Source organism: Myripristis murdjan, chromosome 15, assembly GCF_902150065.1.
Source record: "Myripristis murdjan chromosome 15, fMyrMur1.1, whole genome shotgun sequence".
Taxonomy (NCBI): domain Eukaryota; kingdom Metazoa; phylum Chordata; class Actinopteri; order Holocentriformes; family Holocentridae; genus Myripristis; species Myripristis murdjan.
In genome coordinates, this window is record NC_043994.1 from 2,399,242 (window position 1) to 2,424,555 (window position 25,314).

Genomic DNA, 25,314 nt, shown 5'->3' on the forward strand with positions numbered 1-25,314 from the left:
TAACTCAATAACTCTTTATGTATGTCTTTGCCCAATAAATAACTCAATAACTCACCATGATGGCTATTCATATATATATATATATATATATATATATATATATATATATATACACGAGTCAAATTTATAAAATGGATAACTTGTATTCATATGTCAGTAGATGTGCATCACTGCATGAGGTTATCAAGATAACTGATAGAAGATAACAACACTGATCAATTTATCATAATATATCACCTATAAAAAACAAAAAATTTTTGTAAATGTGTATGTTATAGATATGGCAAATAACATCTCCACATTCTGTCAGTGAGCTTTTGGATAATGTTTTTAGACATTTATTTCACACTGAGAACACAAAGGAACTAAAGAAAAAAATCTTATTGTTAATACAAGAATAACTTTAGTGAAGTACGATTGAAATGAGCATACAGTAAATACGAGTCTACAACTTTAGTTTTGGATCCCAAATTTAAAAAATTACATTTATGTAGGACATTATGTTTTTCTTAGTTGCAAGTCAGGTCAATCACACAACTATTACAAAATATGTAAGATAATGGTGTTGATAATTAAAGTTCGTGTAAAAAAAATATGCTCATTGGACATATACACTGCTAATAAGTCACTTTCTTGTAGAAAATGTTGAGTGTTTTAAGTGTATGTCCAAAAACCTAATTATATAAATTTGCATATCAGCTGTGCTGTGCTGTTTATATTGTACCTTGTATTCAGTAGCCAAAAAGTGAACATAAGTGCCTTATGTAATCATACAATGAACAAAAATTTACCCTTTGTTCAAAACCAGTATACTGTTTGATCTGTAAATATGTGAACATATACAGAAATACCAATTAAGGCACCCAGTAATGCTAATCTTGCTTTGCACTTGTCAGTAATTCTAATACCAGGCCTAATTAAACAATTTTATCAAATTCAGAAATGCTTATGAAGGATAAAGACCCCTAGTATTTACCACCATGACAGAGAGAAAAAACAGAGAAAGGAGAAATATATTTATATATATATATATATGTATCTATATATACAATTCCTAGAGTTAAACTGTGCACACTGCTAGTTAATGAGTCTGTTGCCAGCGTGAAGGCCAGTCCTTTTCTATCCAGCTTTGCAGCAGTCGTAACACATCAATGCGCTGATAAATCCGGCAAAGTTCGGTGAGCTCAGTGACCGTCTTCTGGTTGTAGCGCAGTAAGAACTCCTGGGTAGGGCTGTGCGACAAGGAGCCCTGGGTCCGGTGCTCCAGCATGGTCAGTTCATCATAGCTCATTCCCCAGCGACTGGCAAAGTTCTTCCAGTTCTTGATGGTGCAGTGATTTGGGTCCAGTTTGAGTCGAAGTAAATCCAGAAGATCTTTGTCGTTCATAAGGTCACTGATCTTGGGAGGAGGCGCTGGGTAGTAACACTTTTCACAGGAGCTGTTGAGGAACTGCAGCTCTTTGGGGAAGTCTAATCTCAAATGGAAAATGGAATTAGATCTTATAAGAGAATGTATGCATTTCATTCAACATTATATATCAATACAAATTTTTTACAGGAATAACCAAGTTTTTTGGAAATGAGTTCAAACAATAAGCATTATATTAAGACACAATGATAGAAAATATCTACATTAACTCAGCTGGCCTCACATAATTTAACAGTATTCGCCATTTCATTAATTTACTTTTAGAACTGCTACACGTTTTCTAATGTGGTGTTTGCTAATGCTATTTTTAAGAGTAGCTCGTTACTTTACAATGTTATTGAAATTAACAGTAAATTGTCACAAGATAGTGTTTTCTATTAAGAAAGTTAATGTGTCAGGATACTTTAGCATTACTAAAAACAGAACCTCTTTGTGCTACCTCGTGCATGTTGACTAATCTTACTACCTGTCTCTGTAGTGAATATATTGCATAGCTGCTTTTAGCAGAAGAAGATCAGACCTCTGATGATCACAGCTCTGAGGGTCTGAAAAGTTGTTTAATCTTGCAATAAAGTTAACATTAGTGTCACTTTCACTCAACACTGTGTATGCTTTTAGCCTGGAACATACTACTCAATATAGAGACTCTTTCTTAATGTGTTCTAGTGGACTATTGAGTCCTTCAGGAAGCATTTTATGTAATGTCTAACTGCTAAAGCATAACTTCAAAACAAGAATCCCAAGATCGAGGATGGATAAAGGTCTCATAAATGTACTCTCTAATCAAGGATATCTTAAATGGTGACATGATCAACAAAAATTAATTGGATCCCCCAAGATTTATTGCAAGAGTGATGCATCGTATCTGGCCGCTGTGATATCCAGGTAAATGGCGAGTAAAATGAACAGCTGCCCATGTTAACTGCTGTATAGCACGTCAAGCAGACGGTTCTTGTCAAACTGTAAGGAAACTTGGGAAGAACTTTATCCATAAGGTCACAAGTACCAGCTTGGCATTGCTGCTGGCTGACAATCAGCAAAAGAACAGAAGGTCGGCACTCTGGATTTCACTTTTTTCTTTATTTTCAGCAGGGGATAAGAACTGACAAGTGCAAAGATGTTTCAGCCTGGAGGCCTTCTTCAGTAATCAAGTGTAATCAATTACACTCGTCAGCTTTTATCTCCTGCAGAAAATAAAGGGAAAAAAAAGTAAACTGAAACCCAGATTTCAGACCTTCTGTTCCTTTATTGCTGATCGCCGCTGGTCTACACATCTATGGTGAAGACGGGTGAGTGAGGTGTAACATACTGATAATCTGCCGGTTTATGCACAAGTGTTAGTATTGAGTCTACTCAGACAGGAAAAAGGGGTCACACACTGCTGCTCCGTATTTAGTTCTCTTTATTTGGATAAAGTTTTGGGCCTGGAGTCAAAATATCAAGTAAGTTTTACTTGATCTTGAAGAAGACTCACTATCCAAATTATGAGAAATACATACACCTTTTCTTTTCTTTCAAAGTCAATGTTCTGCGATCAGCACCTACTATAACCATTCCCCTTGGTGTGCCTCATATTTTCATTACATAGTATGGAGCTTACTATTATTAAGCATGCTTAAGTGTTGGCATAGAGGCTGTTCATGATAAAGTGTTGCAATGAAGCTTCATTATCACTCAGAGTAGAGTGTGTTAGAGTGTTAGCATGTAGCCATAAACTGTTAGCATGGACCACTAAAGAAAACAATCAGGGGCACATGGATGAGTTTGGTGCCCATGTTCTCATCCCTTAATGACCATAAAGATACTCTACCAAAAACTTGGTGTATTCCTTTAATCAGTTAATGAATGAAGAATTATATGAATCAAAGAAAGTGAGATATACCTGGAGAAATGGATGTAGTGCATATGCATTCTTCCACATCTTCCACTGGCTACAGCATGTGGGGAGAAATATCAAACATCATGTCATTAATTTGATCCTTTACAGAGATTCATTCCATCCACATCTATTAGGTGACTAGATAGCTAGTGATGACCTTCAGTGGTTGTTTCATGCCAGAAGGGTCAGCTCTCCCGCTGGCTTACTGATTGAGACTGATGTGGCTTTTGTGAGCTATCAGTTCTGATATGACTTTAAATGTGCATGTGCTGTAGTGTTAGTATAACTTATGAGGTCTAGGATGATAGAATTTACTATTTAATAAAACTTAGTAACACTTTCTTTGGATAGTCCCCTAGAGATATTCAATTGAATATCAATTGATACATAAGTTAAGTAGCCACAAGAGTTCAGTAGCAAATCAATAATCCATAAATAACATTTCAACAGCATGTGTGTACGGTGTTAATATGGATCTCACAAAGAGTTCTGGGCCAGATATGGCCACCAGCAGTGTGACTGGTCATAAAATTTGTTGGCCTGTTGCCCATTCACTAAAACAGGCTTGACATAAGCCCATAACACTACTCTTTCACATTTCAAATTCAGTAAACAGAGCAATTTTGCTAAATTTATGCATCTTCATATTGTGCTAGTTTAATATATTATGAGTGTGAAAAGACTTGTATTTATTTTAGTTTGCTTTGCCATATGAATGAGACAACATTAAAACAAGAAAGTGAGGGAGGCTATTGTTAACAGCTTGTTGTACCGACCTGCCTTATTCGGTCTGAGGAAGGAGTCAGGTATCCAGGGGGCATTGAACTCAGATGGAGTGTCACTGCATCTGATGGAAACACATGTCACTGACTAAAAACAACAGGCTAAAACAAGTATAATCTGATAAAAACCTGTTTTGTAAATAAATTTGTTATTAAAGAGTATTCTGGTGCACATTCACAATGTGAGTGAATAATATGACATTAGAGTGGGCTAATAAAAAGATATGAGTTATAAAAAGGTTTGATCATGAAAAAGAGCGAGAGTATACCACAATACAGACAGGAGAGCTGTGATCTACTTTGTGTAAATATGCATTGAAGGTTGACTGCCTAATTTACCATGAGGATCTGTCACTTGGACCGGATAGTTGGCCTCCAAAGACTGAGAAAGAAGGAGAGACAAATACTGGTAAAACGTAAAATGAATAAAGAGAAAACTGACTTCTTAGGAGCTTCACATTCAATCTGTTTATGAGACAGACAGTACGTTTAAGGTCTAGAGTGTAACTGTGGAAGAAAATTACACTCTGGTGTGTTTGAATAAAGCGTGAAAAACTTGCTACAACTTGTTCCTCAGGGAGCCCCAAGGTGCTAGAAATCATAGCACACTGTGCACAGTTATGGTACATGTCTTAAAACATCACCGTAAAACTGACTTTTAACAAATGACTATGAGAAATCAGAACAAAACAAAATGTCTTGAGAAACAAGTAACATCATTCTGTCAACAAACCATATAATTGACACAATTACACAAATGAATCAATCAGCAATGAATAAATAAAAGAGCTTACAATTTCTGCCATAAAGCTGCTGGTATCTGTGTCCTCCACGGGCTCAGAGGTTATTCTATCTGTTATGAAAAAGGATAAAGCATGTGTCAACAAAGAACAGAGCACGTCCTCTTTGACATCTATCTAATAAACTGAGACAATGTTGGATTACAAGTATCACCCACTAACAGGAACATAAAACACATTTCCTTGAACCAATAAACACATCCTGGTAAAAATATGACTTGCTTAAGACAGAAAGTAATGACTCAACATGATCACTGAATTTTCCTAGGAAGACCTTTCTATGTGACCTACATCAGCCTTACCATTTGATAAACAATAAGGTAGGCAAATTGACCTTAGGTGAGTTTACCTTCCATTACATCCCTGAATGTTTGGAATGTTTTTACTTGAAAGCTTTCTTGGCTGAAAACAGTGAAAATAATGTTCAGCATCGGCACAGAAGGCTCTTAAAATTAAACCTTTCTAAATACCTAAGTGCATTCAATAAGGTACTGAAAAGGCACATTTTGAGTGAGCACATTCACGCATGGGTTGTAAGAGCTGCACAAAGGCAGCTTTTCAGCCCTACAAAAAACCTGGACAAGGCCATGTGGGCCTTCATCAGTCTACATCACTGTGAAGCCATTGTATCCAAAGGGCTCCGACTAAAGAAGTCATCTGACCTTTCTTGGGTTACACTCTATGACGATGAAACTTTAATTTGCGTGGGAAACTGGGATTAGGATTAAGTCGAGTGTGTCCAATCTGTTTCCTACATGCAGTTTTCAAGATATGGTTGATATAAGGCTGAGGAAGTAACATACATCAAGTGCTGAAAGTGAAAATATATTGTATGTGAACCTGTAAGTAATCAAAACATTCACCACTAAATAGCATGGTTTCTGGCACTGCTGTATCTGATAAGGTCATTCAACTGAAAAACACATTAAATATGGCAAAATGGAAAGTTTGTACTATCCTACTATCATATTCCTGTACCAGTGTGTCATCTATTAGGCATTTTCAAGACACTTCTTCTTTGCTGTGGTTAGCTTGCCTACTACTACTACTACCCTGTATTATGGGAATATGACCTAACTACTTATGATAACAGGAAGGTGAAGTGAAACCAGAACTTCCGTGTTTTTCCAAAGGCAAGAAAATGCTATCCAATTTCATAGAAGTGCTATTCTACACAAAGCAAAAATGGCTACCAGCAAAATGGAACTGAATAGTATGTTGTGTGGTTTTCCTTGAGTTTAGAAAGAAATGGTTAGTTATAGAAAAAAATTCCAAGAGTTGTCATGGTTTATTGGAATTTATTACTTTTAGGGGGGTTTAAGGAGTATCTTAACCCCAAAGCTAAATCTGTGTTAAGTCTGACCTCAACTGGTGACAAGTAGTCCTCAGTGGCAGGTGGCACCCATAGAGTACAACAGGTGGTGACATCACCACACACCAAAGACCAGGCGCCTTATTTTCTACCAGTAGAGGCCAGGCCTCACACAGATTTGGATTTGGAGTTTAGTTACTCTTTAATGAACACCATTTCTTACAAATCCAAGATGTCTGAAGACAGTTGCACCTTTAACATCAACTAGCTTGCAAGACTAAAATAATACTGACATCTGCATGTTGGTTATTTAGTGGGAAATATTAGAATGGTCGTAGTCTGGGACAAAATGTTGCGTCATTTTGCCGAGACAGGAAGGAGAAAGGAAGGAAGAGTCCAAACCGATTATAGTGGTGACATGTTATTTGAGTGCTGTCGAGAACTAAAGGCCAGCTGTGGCTATTAAAAGCTACAAATAAAAGTTGTAGTTTGGTTAAAAGGACCTATATGACTAAGTATGAGACCCTGCAGATGGGCAGATTAATGATCTGTAGAACACACTCAAACATTTCTCTCATTAAATGTCAAATGGTGGCAGTTTATCTTGCAAGCAGATCATGGTATGTAGGCTATTATTCTTTCATGCCAACAAATCACTAAATGGGAGAATCTACGTGTTAGGTTTGAGCTGTTCACTTCTTCTTGATCCTTAATGGAACAAACAAATATGACACTTGAGTGAGAGAGGGGAAATAAAGGTGAATCCCCAGGACCACAGTATCTGTTTATAGAGCGGCCCACAGACTACTGAGAAATGTAAAGAGCATGCTGCTTGTTTTCTACAAGCGGCTATACACTGACATAGTCTATCCCCATTATTACTTTTTATTGATGCTTTTATTCCAGTGGACAACATTGCCCAAGACAGTTTTCCCCGTGGGAATATTAAAGATGTCCTTCTCTTCTCTTCTCTTCTCTAATTCATGTCACTTTGGACCTACATGGCATTTCAAGATACATGCTGAATCTCACTGTATGTATTCACTTCATTCTTAAGTATGCAGTCAGTATTTTTTTTTCTGTTGTCATTGTTTATATTTTTGTAAATGAATGAATATTTCATCACAGAAAAGGTGGGTAAACTTTGACCAAGCAAGCATCAATCCAAATAAAAATATGTTCTCAGAGAATTCAGTAATTTGTCGTTTTTTTCTCTTGTAAGACTCTATCTACGTCTAATCTCTGAGCCCATCGGCTCATCAGATGATGATTTAACCTCTGAGGGTGAGGACCAATATTTTGGGTTTTCTGATGTAACTGCTGGCTGCTTGCTTCCGTTCTGTTCTTTTCTCACTTTCTGTTTGTTTTATTACAAAAATCAAACATTGCTATTTTTTTTTTTTTTACATCCAGATGACACTTCTTCTTACATTCCTGTACAAATAAATCATATAAATTCATTGTAACACAGTAAGGATAATGCACTAATACAGCTACAGTACACATCATTTGCTGCACATTTTAATAAGATCTTCTGTCACTAGTTATTTTATCCAGTGTCATCTCCTTGCTCATACTTCATGTTTTTGGTGGCTGTGCAGTATACCTTGAGGAAAATCCACCCTCAGATCATCTTATACTAGGACTCATCAATTTTGAGATGTTTAAAGCGTTGTAGTTTTGGACATTATCAAGCTATTTAGAGACAGTGGGTTGTAATTTACTTTTTTGGTTTGCCTACTTTCAGTTCTGTTAGTGATTTCCTGGAGATTACTGGAATGACTTTCATCCTCAAAATGCACTTATCCATGGGAATAAGAAAAATATACCACCAAATGACAAAATAGACCCAGAAATACAAGGCACATTCAAAATAGTTGTTTTCAAAATGTTTCAACAGATAGTTCCTTTAAGCACTGAAGCAAACAGTGAGTGCTGGGTCTTACAACCAGTCACCCAATTATAAACTGTAAGTTGAACCCCCACATCAGTTGAGCATTGTTTCTCCTTTTCTGGGAATGTAAGGGCATGTTCCTGCACGTCCTGGATAAAGTTCAAGAGATGAAATATAAACCACATCATAATACATTGCTTAGGGCCATAATTCCACACAGGTGAACCTAGCTTTTCTTGGTTTTTGACCACCCATGCCTTGTATGAAAGGATAAGCACGGTCTCTCAGCAGACTGTGGAGTGGGGTGTTTGCTCTGCCATGATTTTGTTTCCACACATGGCTGGAGGTGAATGGCATGCTAATACCTGAGCTGGGGCACCGTGATATCAAGACCAAGAGCAAAGATACACACACACTTTGTACAAACTGCCTCAGCTCCATGCGCATTATAGCTGATTATATCTCCGTCTGAGTGTGCATGGATTTCCTTATATACCAGGCCAACGTTGGGCTTTCATTAAATATCAAGTATCAGCCAGTCAGTCCACTTCTGATATGATGTGGGTTCCTACCTGATCACAGCCAAGTAACAATAGTCTGGATTTCATGTATTTACTTTGACATTTTACTCATAAATTTAACGGATCTAGCCATTTACAAAATATTTGCACAAACTAATCCAATTTAAATGTAGTAAGAATATTCTGGCCGTTCAACAGGTTTGGTGTGTCCCCATATGTTAAAACACTGCTAACCCTGAAAAAAATGTATTAGTCTGGGTTACAGTGTAGAGTTTGTGTTCCATGCTCGGCAAAATGCTATTTCGTGGGGTTTTCCACCCTGGTAAGAATATAGGCTACTTTTGGAAGAAATGCTGAACGCTTGGAATTTGGAATACATGAAAAGGATAAAATTCAAAGATAACGTATTTAGCGTTGACTTAAATGGTCCAGTGTCAGCCTTTAAAAAGTCACACTGACTTGCTAGCAAAAAGCTGGGTAGATTTTTTTTCTGTTTAAATGACAACTTACATTGAAAGTAGTAATCCACAACCTTTTCACATAAATAAATATCAGCTTTTGCGTTTGCTATGAAAAGAAAAAACAAAAACTGCGCACTTCATCACTTGAAAAAGAACTGGGTGCCAACAGGTGGCGCTAGCTTGCAAACAGCGTAGTTATGTAGCAACTATTACAGTCTGTGCTCTAGTACAAACCACCAAGATATGTTAGCTTACAACATTCAGTGCCAAAGTGATACAGCCAATATGATGTTAAACTACATTTCACATGAAGCCACAGAAAATGTTCAAGTACATCTTCAAACAGTGCTACTGAAATAGCTGCAGCTATGAAGTATTACTGGCATATTTAATCATTTGAAAAGTTTCTGGATATGGCAGTTTACATTCAACCAAAGTTTGATTTTCCTTTGCTATTGTAAAACTGCATTTTGCACAAATCAATAGGCCAGCATGGTACAGAAGAGTTGTTTTGTGGAGGAAGAGAAAAATAAATAAGCAAATGTCACACTCAAGATCTCATTTTTTAAACTTTTTTTTGTTATATTCTGGTCACTTTATTGCAACTTTTTTTAACTGATTTCTTTCAAACTTTCGGGCTAGTTCTTGCTTGTTGCCTTTTCACCCATGTTTCTGAAAGACGCTGAATGAACTTAATCAGGTTAAATGCTTGGAAGAAGCTTTTCACAAGCATTTAAACACAAGAAATTTGGAGCTGATTAAAGTATACAATTTTAGAATACAATTTTGCTCATTAAGGGCTTTAAAACAGCTAATTTTCCGATTTCTTCTCTGGTAATTTTCTGGTAATACAACATCTTCACCGGGTGTTTGAAAGAAATAAAGTGAATTTGCGCAGGTCTGAACAGGTAAAAGGCGGCCCTCAGTCCAACTACCTTCAGCAGCTCTTCCCATTCAGGGAAGAGGAGCTCTAATGTGAGGACCAGGAAAGCTGACAATGAAGCTTCAATAAAGTGAGAGACAAATTACAAAGCCGCGCACTGGAGGTGCTGATAGGCTTACCATGACGCTGTTCTTCTCCAGGTGCCATCGACAATATCATTTATGGGAAAAACAACACATCAGCACATCCTCAAGACCCTACAAGCAGCTGCCTCAGTCCAGTCCACTAACCACTGCACATTTCTACTCATGAGGGAAAGGACAGTGTGTATCCTGATACCTTCACTGTTCCAACCAACAGTCTGCACATCAACATCAGAAGACAAGATCTCAAGATATGGATAACACATTTACGTGTGTAGGCTCGTAACCTGGAGACAATGTAGGCTAACGGTATTTCCCTAGAGTGGAAGGTTTTTTTCTCCCTCAAATAACCATTACGCTGTGGAAACTTGGTCTAGAGCAGTCTGTGATGCCACAAGGACAACTAGAAACCATTTACTGTTTTTCCCCGCTGGCGAACAGTGTGAACATCTGTCCTCACAAACTACAGCAGGCAAAAAGCCAAATAAATCAACAACAACAACTAAAATTAGCCTACATGTAAACTTATAGTTGTAAGAACGTTTGTCAGCCTGAAAGGCTGATGACTAGAGGACAACACAACAGCAAATAACAATACACAGAGGCTTAACCTTCAATGCAAGCTGACCTTAATGAGCATATAAGCCTCTAATTAAAACACAAGACAACGACATCCCACTTACCGAATGGCTCCTTATAGGCCCTCAAACTGGCCATTTTTGCAGTAACTGATAACTCACATTCAGCGAAGAGTGTCAGAATGAGATAAATACAATCTCTGTAGGAAAAGAGTAAAAGCACACCTATCGTTAGTCTAGACTGGCGCAGAACGCCGATGCCAGCCCTGCGGCGGCGGGGAACAAGAGCGCACACTTCAGTGCTGAGCACAACTCAGGTTCAATGACGCCTTCGAAGTCTCCTCGTAAATTCCAATGTAACAACTCGGAAGTCTTTATACAACTTTTCGCACGATCAGCCGCTTGTCGTCGGAAGTAGCAAAATGCACATTTGTTACAGTATCGAATCCAAGTGGTATGGAGCTACATGATGCTGCAGCAGAAGAAATGAGATTTCAAAAAGTAGGCCTACACCAAACATATCATATCATAATGATTTAATCCATCAATTTAATACTACCTAGCCACCACACAATGAATGAAAACATTCCGTCTCACTGACAACAATATCTAGCGATATTAACACCAGTATAATGATTCTAAGAAAAACGTCTCCACCCGACAGAAGATTAAAGATGTTTCTGGAATGTTTCTGGAAACCACCGAGATTAAATTGAATTTACTAATATATGTGTGTGTGTGTATATATATATATATATATATATGTGTGTGTGTGTGTGTGTGTGTGTGTGTGTACTGACTTTTCCAGTGGTATGTATCGCATTATTGGGTTGTCAATGTGCACACGGAATCATGATCATGATATTTCCTACAGCACTTGAAGCATGCTATCAGTGTGCCAAGGTACTGCACAGCGGTTCCTGGACAAACTCTGAGCGAATGCAAATAAAACCATCTGAAACGGTTCCTGCCAATACACACCAATTTCCTGCAAAACAGGCTACGATATCTGTCTTATCAAATAACATGATTTGTTCATTTCAGTAATTTGTCAAGTTCTTATTTAGATCCGTTTCTACCTGTACTTAGGAGTATTCAGTTGCCTGATGCACTGCTCCGTTTCCAGCCTGAGGATCCAGTTCAGAGAGGAAGCTATTTGGAGTATATTCAGGTAAACAGCGCCCTCTTGTGGCAAGCACACTAAGCACTCATCATATTGAACTATCCACTCTTTTTCAGCAGCTCATATCATGGCCGTAGATGTGTAGAGGCTTTGAGAGGGCCCTTCCCTCTAAATTTTACCGTTTATTTTAATTTTAATTTTTTTAAATTTTATTTTACTTTTTCAGTGTCACTGGAATGGTTAGTCACATGTAAGATGTGTTTACATTAATTTCTGCTGTTATAAACTAGGAAGCAGGATGCCTTAATTTTAACATCTTAAAATATTCTTACTTGGACCCTGTAAAAAAAAAAAAAAAAAAAAAAAAAAAGGTTGGGTGAGGTGGGGGGCTGGGAGACTTCTTAACAAATATTAGAATGGTATTAAATGCATTTAAATAAAATAAATAAATAAAAACTTTTAGGTCTCTTACTTAATTGCTGGCACAGTAAATCAAAAATTATCAATTCCACTGGTTTTACATTTTGCTTTATATTTGATACATTGTATGTTATAATTCTTGAATTATCGCTGAAATTCCACTTTAAAAACTGAATACACACCCTAAATGGAAGATAACAGTACACTATTAGGGTATTTTTTAACTGCCATTTTAAGTATCTCTGAAATGCTTTAAGTAAGGGATATAAAGAAAGACTGAAATACCTCTAAAGTATATCTTCTGTCATTTGCTAATCGCCTTAATTAATATGACTTAATTAAATAATTTGTCTTCAGTTACGTGCAATGAACAGTTCTTGAAATCAAGAACTTATTACGGAGTGGTGTGTTTTCAGGTAAAACTGAGAACATGTCAAGGACTTTGTGTTGCGTAGTGATGCTCAGTGAGTATATAAACTCAGTGTTCTCAGCCCATGTCCATTTAATATGCAATTTTGAAAAGATGTGACAAAAATTTGGTGGGGACAGGAATGAATGACCAAGTGTGTTTGTTTTCGATTGCAATGCTGCCTTGACATCACTGATTGAAATGTGACTTGAGGAGCAACAGGGTTGAAAGACTCAGGCCACAACAGAAGTGCAACAATGATTCCCACACCCAAGGTGCTGGGGGTCATAACTGTAAAAAAATGAGCACATGATTAATGCCATTCAGTGTATATAATCTAGTTCAAAAATATGATTTAGTATGATTTGATCTTTAGCTTTTACATTTGTAATAGTTTTACAGTGGAGGTCAGTAGGCTAAATCACTTTTAGCCTAAATCACTGGCTCCACAGCAGGACACATTGTTCTCTGCTCCTGTTATAAATGTACTACATCCTGAGAGCTTACTACTTGGTGAGTAGTTTATGAATTAGTAATTGGGTCATTTCAAGCATATTGGAGGACATAAAACTTGTGTATGAAGACATGATTAGTGACACCATGTTTATTCTGGCTAAGCCTGAGAACAGTTCCTTTGTACTTAAGAATCTTTCCATGTGTCTTTTTGAATCCAGAGGACCATTAAATAGATACTTGTCTCATTTAGAAAAATGTGATATTATTTTACTTCCCCCAGCTGTTAATGTTTCAATATTGTTGGTAAAATACTTTATTGACAAAGACAATTCCCAAAAGAAATACCTTTATTATAGACTAGTATTCAGAAGTGACAGACAAACCTATATATCCTTCATAAATCACAAATAATCAAAACTGCACTGAAATTCCAAAAATTGTTTGATTGATGCAATTTTATTCAACTTTATGTTAATATTTTACTGGTGCAAATATCCTAATTTAAATTTCTACATTTCTTGATCAGTTTTTATTCATTCAAAATGATTTTTGTGCATACTCTGTTGTGATCCTCGCACACATTCACGACGTGTTGTAATGAAACGGGGGGAGGGGGGGCTAGCCTCGTCTGCAGAACCATACAGGCTGCCTGTATCCGTTCCCTCACGCCAATCATCGCACACAAATCTGCCAAGTTGATATTTCATTTCTTATAAGTTAATTATTCTAGTGAATTCGGCATCTAAAATAAAGCGATAAACCCAGCAGCAAACCTGCACTTTGCACCTTGGTGAACACTGCTCACTCCACTCCGCACTGTTTTTGGGGGAGGACAGCGGGACGGCGAACCCATTCTTAAGAGTTGACATTTCACTACCGTGACAACTGCTTTGGGTACTGCATGTACGCCGAACTGTGAGGGACACCAGACGATAAACGCTTTAAGTCATGATCCAGTTCCTTGTATGTTAGTCGGTAGCAAAAGTCGGATTAAAGTGACACATTTTCTAATGGAGTCTGGATTGAATTTGCACGTATACCTCGATGGTATAAGGACAACCCTTTATGTTGTCCAATATGACAATTTACTTATCAAAAACATAAGTGTGAATTGGCATGAATTGTGAACACTAACCGTGAAATTAGACAAGGCTTAGACAAGACGGAGTTTGCATTTACCGGTAGTTTTACGGGCTGGGCTGGGGTAACTTGGGCTCGACAAGGAACCTACACACAGCTGCGTAAGTGTTCGTCATCACGCACAGCTACGTAGCACGTCTGTCCTATCAACTGAGGAGCCTGAAGCTCAGGAAAGAAGCAGATGATATGGCAGCTTTGAGAGCGACCAGGTGGAACTTGCTTTGTTAATACGGCTAAACCTTTGAATATGAACACGTTTTAACACGGAGACGGCGACGGGACAGCTGCTCGAAATGATTTACTTGATTCTGATTTCCGCATTCTCCGGGGCACTCGTTACATTGATATTACAGTTCTTGCTGATTTACCGGAGAAGCCCCGAGCCTATAGCCAGGACAGTGCAATATGTCAAAACAGTGCCTGATCCCGTATTGAAGGATTACTTTAATAACCAACATGCCGAAGCAAGCCAGCAGCAGCAAGACAACACAGCATCTGCTGCAGCCAAACAGCAAGAGGCCGTCTCCACAAGGCAACAGGAAGTGGCTGTCACCGGCGGTAGCCCAAAACAGTCGCCACCGCCTTCTCAAAGCGAGTCCATCCATACATCCAAACCGGAGACGTGCAATTTCCTAAACGCTATATTTTTGTTCTTATTCAGGGAGCTCCGAGACACTCCCGTCGTCAGGCACTGGCTCACCAAAAAGATCAAGGTAGAGTTCGAGGAGCTGCTGCAGACCAAGACGGCGGGTCGGCTCCTGGAGGGACTCAGTCTTAGGGATATCTCCCTGGGTAATTCTCTGCCGGTGTTCAAAACAGCCAAACTCATGAAGCCGGTGAATTTGAATGAGGACGGCATGCCCGACGAGCTCAACTTCGAGGTGGACATCGAGTACAACGGCGGGTTCCACCTCGCCATCGACGTTGAGCTGGTGTTTGGGAAGTCAGCCTACCTGTTCGTCAAGATGAGGCGCGTGGTGGGCAGACTGAGGCTGCAGTTCACGCGCATGCCCTTCTCCCATTGGTCCTTCTCCTTCCTCGAGGACCCGCTCGTGGACTTCGAGGTGAAGTCTCAGTTTGAGGGGAGGCCGCTGCCTCAGCTCACCTCCATCATAGTCAATCAGCTGAAGCGGGTCATCAAGAAGAAACACACCTTGCCCAACTACAAGATCAGGTAAGCTCCACAACCACCTTACCCAGCCACAGCAGCATATGGACAAACTTCATCTCTCCATATTTATGCCAGATATCTTGATGGTGATACGATATACCTTATGACTATGGGTTCACACTTATACACACATATTGTATCACCAAGAATCAATGCAACGTTTATGAGGTTTTCATGACAGAGTTGGTCAGTCTGTCCCATTTTGCTTCAGTAAAAATGACTGAAGTGACATGAACAGAATGAAAACTTAATCTTATTACATAAAACAGATGTTGACAAAGTGTTCCCATGGGGACATGGGGTAGTTGAAAAAAGCTAATAAATTGCAATATATTGCAATACCTTTTAGCACAATACTCAAAATGTTTAAATTGCAATACTGTTGTATTGTGATTCAGGGATTGTGGTAATATTATTGTGGGGCCTCTGGTAATTCCCACTCCTAGTCTTAGGCTAACCCTAACCATAAATTTAATATGGTCCCTGTCATTGCTTTTTGAAATCTTAATATCTTGCATGTTCATATAGATAACAGTATGATTAGGATATATCATTCTGGCTGTGTACTGTAGACTTGAGAGGCACTTTACCCAACATAAGAGGTACAGCCAGTTACTTCAGCTGGGACGATATGCTTATCTCCTGATTTGATACTATCAAAATACTTGGGTACTGATCCAATGTGTATTGCGATGTATTGCAATTTTTGTTTTTTTGAGCTATCCTCTAGTTTGTGGCTGTAAAGTTTCATGAGCTGTGATTATCTTAAAGGTCACTATAGGTAATTTTATACAGTGATGTCAAGTTTGAAAAAATGCTCTGACTCCGGTGAAATGGCTGCTATGGGGGCTAACATCATCACACATGAATCAAATGTGGCTCATTGAATCCACAAGAGTCTCAGCTTTCCCGTCAAAGCCAGTTGATGGAACTCCAAGACTGTTTAGGCCCCAGTCTGCACAAACACACCATTTTACAACAGGCCACAAGAACACATCTGGGCTGCAGGGTTTGTGGCCCAAACTGCATGGGATTAGCAGAAGGTGGGCATGTCTGCAAAGTGGGGAGCTGTGGCTGCCCAGAGAACCCATTTTCATTCACACATCTGGAGGTCAGAGGTCAAGGGACCCAACTGGAAATGCTAGTTTTTCCCCATGCTAAAATGCAGCCTTACTTTGGAGCGATATTTACTCCTCTTGCCATCAATCTATTATGACAGACTTGGTACCAGGTTGTCTAGTTTCATATGATACCATATTGTTACTTTACATAAATTCAGTTATAAAACATGTATTTAAAAATTGTAAAAAAGAACTATGATACTTACGTGAGTCGATTTCGAGAACCTCGGGTTAAGAGGAATCACTGTCCCTAATGTAGACCTTTGCGATTTTTTCGGGGGAAGATATGCATTTCAAGGTAAGGTGTGGCGAGTGCCAACATCTTGCCCAACTGTCTTCCAAGTCATGAAACCAGTTGTCTTTCTCGGCACAGTGTGTCACATGCCGGTCATATTTCCATCACACTGTGATGTGGACTGTTCAGCTTCTGTAGTCTGAGACTGCTTGAGTCAGGTGGAGCTTGTGTTTTTTCTTCTGTGGATATTTTATTCAGAGTATGATAAAAACATATCCTGGAGGGCTGCACAATATGGACAAAATTTCATATCTTAATATTTATGCCACAATTTTGTTAGCAATACAATACACAGCATGACTATGGGTTTACACTTATTTGAAATTTTAGGTGTAACAACAAAATTATTATTCATTTATAATTTATTTATTTTGTCAGAACAGACCAATCACTGTTAGGCTAACCCGAACCATAAATTTTATATTTTTGCCTTTTGAAAAATTATGGAGCATGTTCATATCTAGATAACAATATGACAACAATGTATTGTTCAGCCCCAGTATCCTGTCAGCTGATGCATCAGTGTAAGTAGGTGTCTCTGTCAGCTCTGGGCTCCCTCAGTGAATACAGTGCACCTGTTGCTGCAGCATCCAAGCTAGCAGAACACTGACAACACACACACATACACACACACACACACACACACACACACAAACACACACACGTGTCAGGACAGGGACAGAGATTGCTGTGCCCTGTTGTCACCATGTCGAGCAACTTTTCAAATGGCTGTGACTGTGTGTGAAATAGACACACTTGACACAAATTTGTGTGAAGCTGTCCTAGGGAAGAGCGGCCTAACAGGGCTACTCCTATCAGCTGCCGTGATGCAGTGTGTGGCATTTCACCCACTTCTAGTCGCTCTTGCCTTCTCTTAATCTGCTTCCCTCCTGCCTTCCTTCCTTTCTTCCTCTTATTGTAGGGGGCACCTTGCAGAATTCTAGTAGCAGCATTTTATTAGCAGAATAAACACAAAAAGAGCGATGTCAGCATGTTAAAAAACACCAGCGTATTATTTTATGAGTTATGATGTACTGAAATAGAAAGGCTGAATGGAAACAGTAAAATTATATTAAAATGTGTCAAAAAATGTTTCAAGTGGAACTGTTGTCAAATTATGCAATGAACAGCATCAGAAACTAATTTCTTGAATAAATAGTGAGGATATTGGTATAACTAGTTCATTTTCATTGCAAGAGGCCTTAAGTGGCTTGGGACGTTCTGAAATGTTCCAGCAACTTCCAGGAATGTTGTATGCGCTGTTTAATCCATATAGTTAGAGATATAGGTACATTATAATATCACTAAGTGCATTTCTTTATTTTTAACTTCAGCTGAAAGGATGAAATATCACCAACATTAGAAACACTATGGAATGCTTTACCAATATAATAATTTTTTTTTCACTGATTTGGATTTTGTTTGTTTAATTTATTCACTTATACCCACCTAATTAATATATATATGTATATATTTTAGTTTTTAGTATAATATTTCAACTGTTTGCCTGAAATTCCTTTGAAAGTCAGGTGGAAACATAGCAAAATTAGGCAGCAATACTGTGCGCTCACCAGCACAAGTGTGTTCTAAGGTGAAGTGTAAAGGGCCATCCAGATGCACATAATGAACAGAATGATCTGCTGATGTGTTTGTTGCACTGGGATAGAGACAGAATACTGGGCTTTACGTCACATTAAGTATCACACCGAAATGAAAGACAGCGACCACTAGGTCTAATGTTGAAGCCAGTGTGGAAGTGCCTTAAAGGGATAGTTCACCCATTTTGAAAAATGTGATACTATTTCACTTATTTTCCTAGCTGTTATGTAGAACAATAGTGTACTATCCTGTTTTATTGTTACTGAGTGCTGGATACTGGCTGGATACTCCAAATGCTAACTGTTAGCCTCCTGCCATTGAGGTGGACTTCCCCCCAGCTAACATTCTTGGAAATAACTACCTCAGTCCACAGTCCACCAGGCTTATCATCACTTTACAGATTTACTGTTTAAAACTGTATTTTCTTGTTATCAGCATCTGGAATTTAAAAAATTTCCAAAATGTGTGCACTATCCCTTTAAAGTGCATTTCTTGCTGTCTACAAGAGTTTAAATGTAGAGATGTCAGTGGGAAAAGACTTCACTGTGTTGATTTTTCACCTCAATAAGCCTTTTCCCCATGACGTTATGGTCTTAGTCACTAGTTCCACCAGCTCTTCTTAAATGTTGCTTGATACTGATTTTGAAAAGATGCAGGCTCATTTTGACTGATAGATTGTTATCAAGCCAGGGTTAGGATTAGGGTTAGCCAGGTGGAGCAGGTCTGTCTCATCATCTGTCAGCTATTTTCACCAGCAGGTCACTTCGGTCTTCTGACCAGGCCTTACTGGTTGTCCCTCACTCAGGACTAAAAACAAAAAGTGATGGTGCCTTTCAGGTTGTGGCTCCAACATTATGGAATGCTCCTCCTCCAGAGATATGATCTGTGGTGTCTGCTGCAGCCTTTAAAAAGCACCTAAAGACTCACTCACTCAAACTGACCTCATGATATCTAGTGTCTGTAATTTTGTGTTTTTTTTTTTTTTTTTTTTTTTTTTTTACACACAATTGTTATTAATTTGTTTGTTTTATGGCCCTTTTTTTTTTTTTTTTTTTTTTTTTTTTTTACATTTTACTCATGTGAAGCACTTTATGACATTTTCTCTGTGAAAGGTACTATACTAAATAAACTTTGCTTACAAATTTTACAGGTAGCTAGAAATGGCCATGTGTACACTGGAATCACAGTGACATTTTAGTGCCATCCAGTCTGCATGGAATGACTAAAGCCTCTCTCAGGAGCTATTGTTTTTTGTGTCAAGGCTAGGGTTGTCACAATACCAGAAATTCAGTAGTCAATACCATTACCAGTGAATTGATGGTTCCTGATATCCGTTTCAATATCAAGATAAGAAATAGAAAAGAAAAAATCCCTTTTTTCCCCAATTTAATTTTTTTTTTTTTTTGGCATTTTGCTTTATTTTTCAGCAGAGAGAGACAGTAAAGGCAGGGGAAAGAGAGGGGATGCATGCAGCAAAGGACCTGAGGTCAGATTTGAACCCAGGACGCTGCCATTAGGACTCAGCCTTAGCACATGGTACATACTCTTGCCCGGTGAGCCACCAGGGCGCCCCAACACACACCTACTTGTTGATTATCCATTTCATGTTCCAACTCTACAATTAATTATGAATTAGGTCTGGGCAACATATCTGTTATATCAATATCATGATATAAAACTAGGTAATGGCTGGAATTTTGGGTATCATGATATCACAATTTTAGCATGAATGTTGTCTTTTCCTGGTTTAAAAGGCTGCATTACAGTAAAGGGATGCAATTCTCTGTTATTATGTAGTTATTAGACAGTTATACGTGTTGTGTTATTTGCCTCGACCTGCCGCTTGATTTTGTCCATATTGTCTAGTCCTGTTGAGAATGCACCCTGCTCATTAGCCAGCTGGCCAGCGACCTGTGTTAACACACTCACTTGTTCTCAGCCTAGAAAGCCTAGCAGTTCAGAAACCAGTGGGTGACGTCCCAACAGCTACATCCATTTACTTTATAGGGTGTATCTGACTCCTAATTGGTTTCCAAAGGTGTGCGCACACCATGTGTGTTTGGAGTGGCTTACTTGAGCTCTAGAACATTTGCTCTTAGTTTGGTGAGACCAGGGAGAATCCAGCATCAGGAAACCGTGGTCCCATTTTGTTACGAGTGAGAACGTAATCGAAACTCACTGCAGGGAACTTTCCGAAACACTCTGGGGTTTTCTGGGTATAAGGAGAACGGATTTTGCAGTGTGACAGCCAACCATTCTTCATTCTTGAAAACCCCAGCGTAACAAAATTTCAAATTTAAGGGGGAAATGTCCTTTCAATTTATGAGCTAAGGAGCTAAAATCTTTACCCTAGTGAGTTGCCTGAAAGCCGACAAGTCAAAGAAGCTGGAGTTGAAGCTGAGCTGAGTTGAATCTATGTGACTTTGCTTACAAACCACTGGGCACTGTAAGCCTAAATGGACCAAATGCAAAAGCATAGCAATGTAATGTCTTCTCCTCTGTGGTTTGGACCACAGAAAACAGATGGTACAGTAGGTGTGATTGCATGCTCAGAACTTCCTATTCAGCCAGTGTGGATTGCCTTAGAACATCTCTAGAAATTGCTCTGCACAAGGCTTCTCTGTATCTGTGAGCCTGCTATGATTGCTGTGAGAGCACTTGGTTGATTGAGCATCAGTGCTTCCAATTACATGGCATGCTGACCCAGACTTCTGGTCGTCACTCTGCTGTGGCAGGACTGCAGTGGTCGCTGCATCATGACTTTTAAACTTCAACACACTTTTGCGTGCTTGCTCCGTGGAATTTGCCGCCATGATGAGAGTATTGCATCTCTTAACAGCTGTCTTGCTGTGTGTATGCAGAGTGGCGTGATGACTCATTGGTTAATACTGTTGCCTCACAGCAAGAAGGTTCTCTGTCCTGCTCCTTTATGTGTGGCGATTGCATGGATTTCCCAAGGTGCTCTCGTGTCCTTCCATAGTCCAAAGACATGCAGCTCAGGTGTAGGGGTGGGAGTCACTGCATACCTGGCGGTACGATACTATCATGATATTTTACCCACAATAACAATGGTATCATAATACAGGCAATTCCGTGATATGCCATATAATGTAAGATTATTAGGATACATCACAATATCTTTAACTGAAGAAGAAAAAAATTTCCCATAAAACGGAAAACATTTAAAAAATGTTAAAAATATCAGCCATGCATATTTACTGAAATAATTAGCCTATATTATAATAATTCCAATAAAAAAATGTAAATGTAAGTTTGATAAAGCACATTTTATATTTAGTTTTCAGATGTGTGTTTGTGCTTTAAATTTGCTGCCGTGGTCGTCAGGTGAGGACATTTGTTCACTGTGAACAGGAAGACGACAAAGAAAAAAGGGATCCAGAAAAGGGATCAGTGGTTGAAACGTAGCAGCGTTACAGCTGGAAACAAGGAGGAAGAAGAGAAGCAGAAACAGAAACAACACAATATCCTCAGTATCAGGTTGTTGTTTCACACACTGATGGAGCTGTATTTCACTGTGTTTCGTGCAGATTATGAATATACAGATTACATACAGATTAACTGCAAGCGAATTAAATGGATTAAATGATGAAAAAAAATTCAGGCATGTTTCCATACCTTCATTTAAACGAATGACAAGGTGTAGCCTCCTGTGGGTTGGAATAGTTGCTACAGGCAACCAGTTTGTTTGCTGTCTACATGACTATGCCAGGTTTTGCAAAGATGCATTAATGCATTTGTGCTTCCAAATGTTTATAAGTAAAGATGATATGGAAAGTGACCCAGAGATACAATACAATTTATGATGCGATTTTAGACTTTGATCGATCGATTCAGGGTTAGCATGACGATATAAAAAATGATCAAGGAAATTTTTAACTGAATCCATTTTTACCTGTTTATTAGATGTGTTATTGCGCTGACTTTTCCATTGCTGTCCATTCCTTGCATATATGAGACAAAGGATTTGTTCTTCATTTGTCCACCTGTACCTTGTTGACCTAACTGCCATCCGCCATGACAGCACCTCTGTCTGATGTCTGAGGTCAAAGAGCAGATGCTCTTCACTGATTTAGTCATATGAAGATGGTATTTGGCAAATACATTTCCATTGCAAATTATCATATTTATATTTCTCAAAAAAAAAAAAAAGTTATCTAACTCAAATGAGCATGAGAACATTTAGTTGCATTTTGGAGATTGTATTTCACATTTGCTCTTTCCATCATGAATTTTGTAATCCATCCAGGGTGCTTCCCTGCCTTACACCCAGTGCATGCTGCGATAGGCTCCAGATTCCCCGTGATGCTAATTAAGAATAACTGAGTATGGAAAATGAATGAGTGTCTATGTGTGCATGTGAATCCTTTTGCTCAGAACGGGACACTGAAGATAATTGTTTCATAGTGTGAGCTGAATTATCTGAAACACCCGTTGATGCTTGTAACATACAGAAGTCTCTTGCTGCAGAATTTGTAAATTGGTTGATATTTCTTTCACAGCATGGGTCAGTATACCCTGCTGTCCCACCCAGAAGAATTACATTAAAAAGGCTTTCAGTAGAGTATTAGGTGTTGTGGTCTAAAGGCTTTTTTAATTTCCCACCTGGTATGAATGGTATGGTACGAGCACTGGTATGAATTAGAGCTGCAACTAACGACCATTTTCATTATCCATTAACCTTGATTAATAAATTAGTTGTGTGATCCATAAAATGTCAGAAAATGGTGAAATGTGCTGATCACAGTTCCCCACAGCCCAGAGTGAGGTCTTCACATGTCTTGTTTTGTCCTGTCCAAGTCCATAGCCCAAAGATACTCAGTTTAGTGTCATGGGGGACTAAAAAAAAACAGAAAATATTCACATTTGAGATGGTGGAACCAGAATTTGGAATGAGGAAAAAAAAAAGATTCAAAACATTTAATCGATTATCAAAATAGTTGGTGATTAATTTAATAGTTGGCAACTAAGAGATTATTGAACTAATTGCTGCAGCTCTGATATGAATAATGACATACAAGACTCCTTGGGCTATTCCTTCAAACTATCAGTTGTTGCCGTGGTAATTGATGTCAAAATCAGCCACTTTCTCAATCTCTCACTGCAATGTGAACAGGTCCACCACAGCTCTGCTGTAACATATCCACATTTGACTCACAAAGGCTGAGTGCAGAGTCCATTGTCCATATATTGGCGTGCCCCTGGACAGCAGACCTCCCCCCAGTTCCATAATATTAATCTGTGTGCCAGCGTGTGGAACTGACAGGAACATAAACTAAGCTACTGTTGTTGTATGGGCCATTGTCACAGAACATGATACCCACTGAGAAACAGAGGAAAGCACTTCAGGGCGAGAAACACCACTAAGAGCTCCAGATCATTGATGTGCCCACTGGAGACTCCTGCTCCTGCCATAACCTGACAAACCTGCATTGCATCTCGCAACCCCCTCCCCTTCTCCCTGGTGTCCCAAAACTTTGAATTTCAGTAATTGCTGCCGTAACTTCAAAACTCAACAAAGGGTATTTGGGACAGCTCCACTGAACGGGAACAACAACAAAACAAAAACTGTAGTATCCCCAACCCATTGAGATTTTTTTTGAGTGCTATTTGTAAAATGATTATTCTGATTTTAAATTCCATTTTCCTAATGAAAAGTATTTACTTTAAAAAAAATATGAGGCAAACCTAATGTCAAGTTGGAGCCTTTGATGAATTGTGTTACATCCCGCCACAATCCCACTGGCACGCTCACATCATCTTTTTGAGTCATGTGGGGGAACACTGCAGCAGTGGCACTTCTCTAAAGATGTGTGTGTGTGTGTTACCCATGATCATGCGGAGCGAGCGAGCGAGCAAGTGTGATGAGATGATGTAACAGGGACCAGCCTTTGAGAATGAACACTGGACCTTGGGATTTGCTGAGTGGCACAGATGGTAGGGACTGTGGAGGGGAGGGCTGGGACAGAGGCCCACTGGAGGTAATCCAGGCATTACAACATCCGTGTGGAGTCCGAGCTCAAACTATGATGCATGCTATGTGAACTAGCAGGGAATTGTGCAGTGTAGATATGCCATGTGGGCACGGGTTCCCCACTTTTATGTATTTACTGTAGGACCCCAAATATTACACCTTAAACCACAGACCATCATTCAGTTGAGATTTCTCCCAAGGACCAGCAGTTTAGAAAATAAAAGTTGGGGATGTGTATATTCTGCCCCTTTTTCATGGTTGATTAATCAATGGGTGGAATAAACTAGTGGTGGACTCCTTGAGGGTCTTCCAGAGGGTCCTCAGCACATGGCTTACTACTGTCTTACCACAAAATAATTTTTACACAGCAGCACGGCCGCTACCAGGCATTGCAGAAGGGTTTCTTCCACTACAAGCTCGGTGGGCCTAACATGGCCCCTTGCTGGCCAAAGCATCGTGAGAAAATGAATTTTAAGCAGGAATTAGGGCTGCTGTAGGTGCTGGAGAATCACTGTATTTCCCAAACAATTCTGTCTGAGGGTCCCTGAATGCAACACAGCTTTTCTAATGTCAAAACGTCTCTTTCTGTTTGTGTCTCAGTAGTAGCTGCAGTTCTTGATGGCGCCTAATTCAAACAACAGCAACAACGTAGAGGGTTAGCTACTATTAAAACTGCTTATGTCCACTAAAAACATCTTCACTTATAAACTTCGCCTTCGTTAGATCTCCACAAGCATATTGGAGTAAGTGGTGCGCCGACTAAGCTATTTTATTTTATTTTTTTCATTTAGTTTATCCACTCCGGGACAACGAGGGCAACTTTCTGTTTCTCAGAAAGTACTTCAAGTGTGTACAGCCCCTCCCTACAACCCACCAGGCTTCAGAGGAAAACCTGGTGGCTTGTAG

General features: G+C 39.0%; 2 protein-coding genes across 4 annotated transcripts in view; one reads left to right on the plus strand and one right to left on the minus strand.

The window, feature by feature from the left end:
• Nucleotides 1–215: 215 nt before the first annotated feature.
• Nucleotides 216–15,273, minus strand: edaradd (EDAR-associated death domain). 3 transcript variants are annotated; one of them, XM_030070272.1, is made up of 6 exons: nt 15,184–15,273; nt 4,885–4,943; nt 4,430–4,472; nt 4,085–4,155; nt 3,312–3,360; nt 216–1,470 (listed from the first exon to the last, which is right to left on the minus strand). In XM_030070272.1, exons 2-6 carry the CDS (start codon nt 4,894–4,896, stop codon nt 1,082–1,084), a joined length of 564 nt encoding a protein of 187 aa, XP_029926132.1. In that variant the 5' UTR covers nt 4,897–4,943; nt 15,184–15,273; the 3' UTR covers nt 216–1,081. The 3 variants fall into 3 exon arrangements, with proteins under 3 accessions (XP_029926132.1, XP_029926130.1, XP_029926129.1); XM_030070270.1 differs by lacking the exon at nt 15,184–15,273 and adding an exon at nt 14,931–15,054; XM_030070269.1 differs by lacking the exon at nt 15,184–15,273 and adding an exon at nt 10,788–10,896.
• Nucleotides 14,381–25,314, plus strand: part of pdzd8 (PDZ domain containing 8) — a 59,447-nt gene continuing 48,513 nt past the window's right edge. Inside the window, exon 1 of the mRNA XM_030070268.1 lies at nt 14,381–15,404. Coding sequence (XP_029926128.1) covers nt 14,524–15,404 — 881 coding nt within the window. The 5' untranslated portion in view covers nt 14,381–14,523. The remainder of the gene's footprint in view (nt 15,405–25,314) is intronic.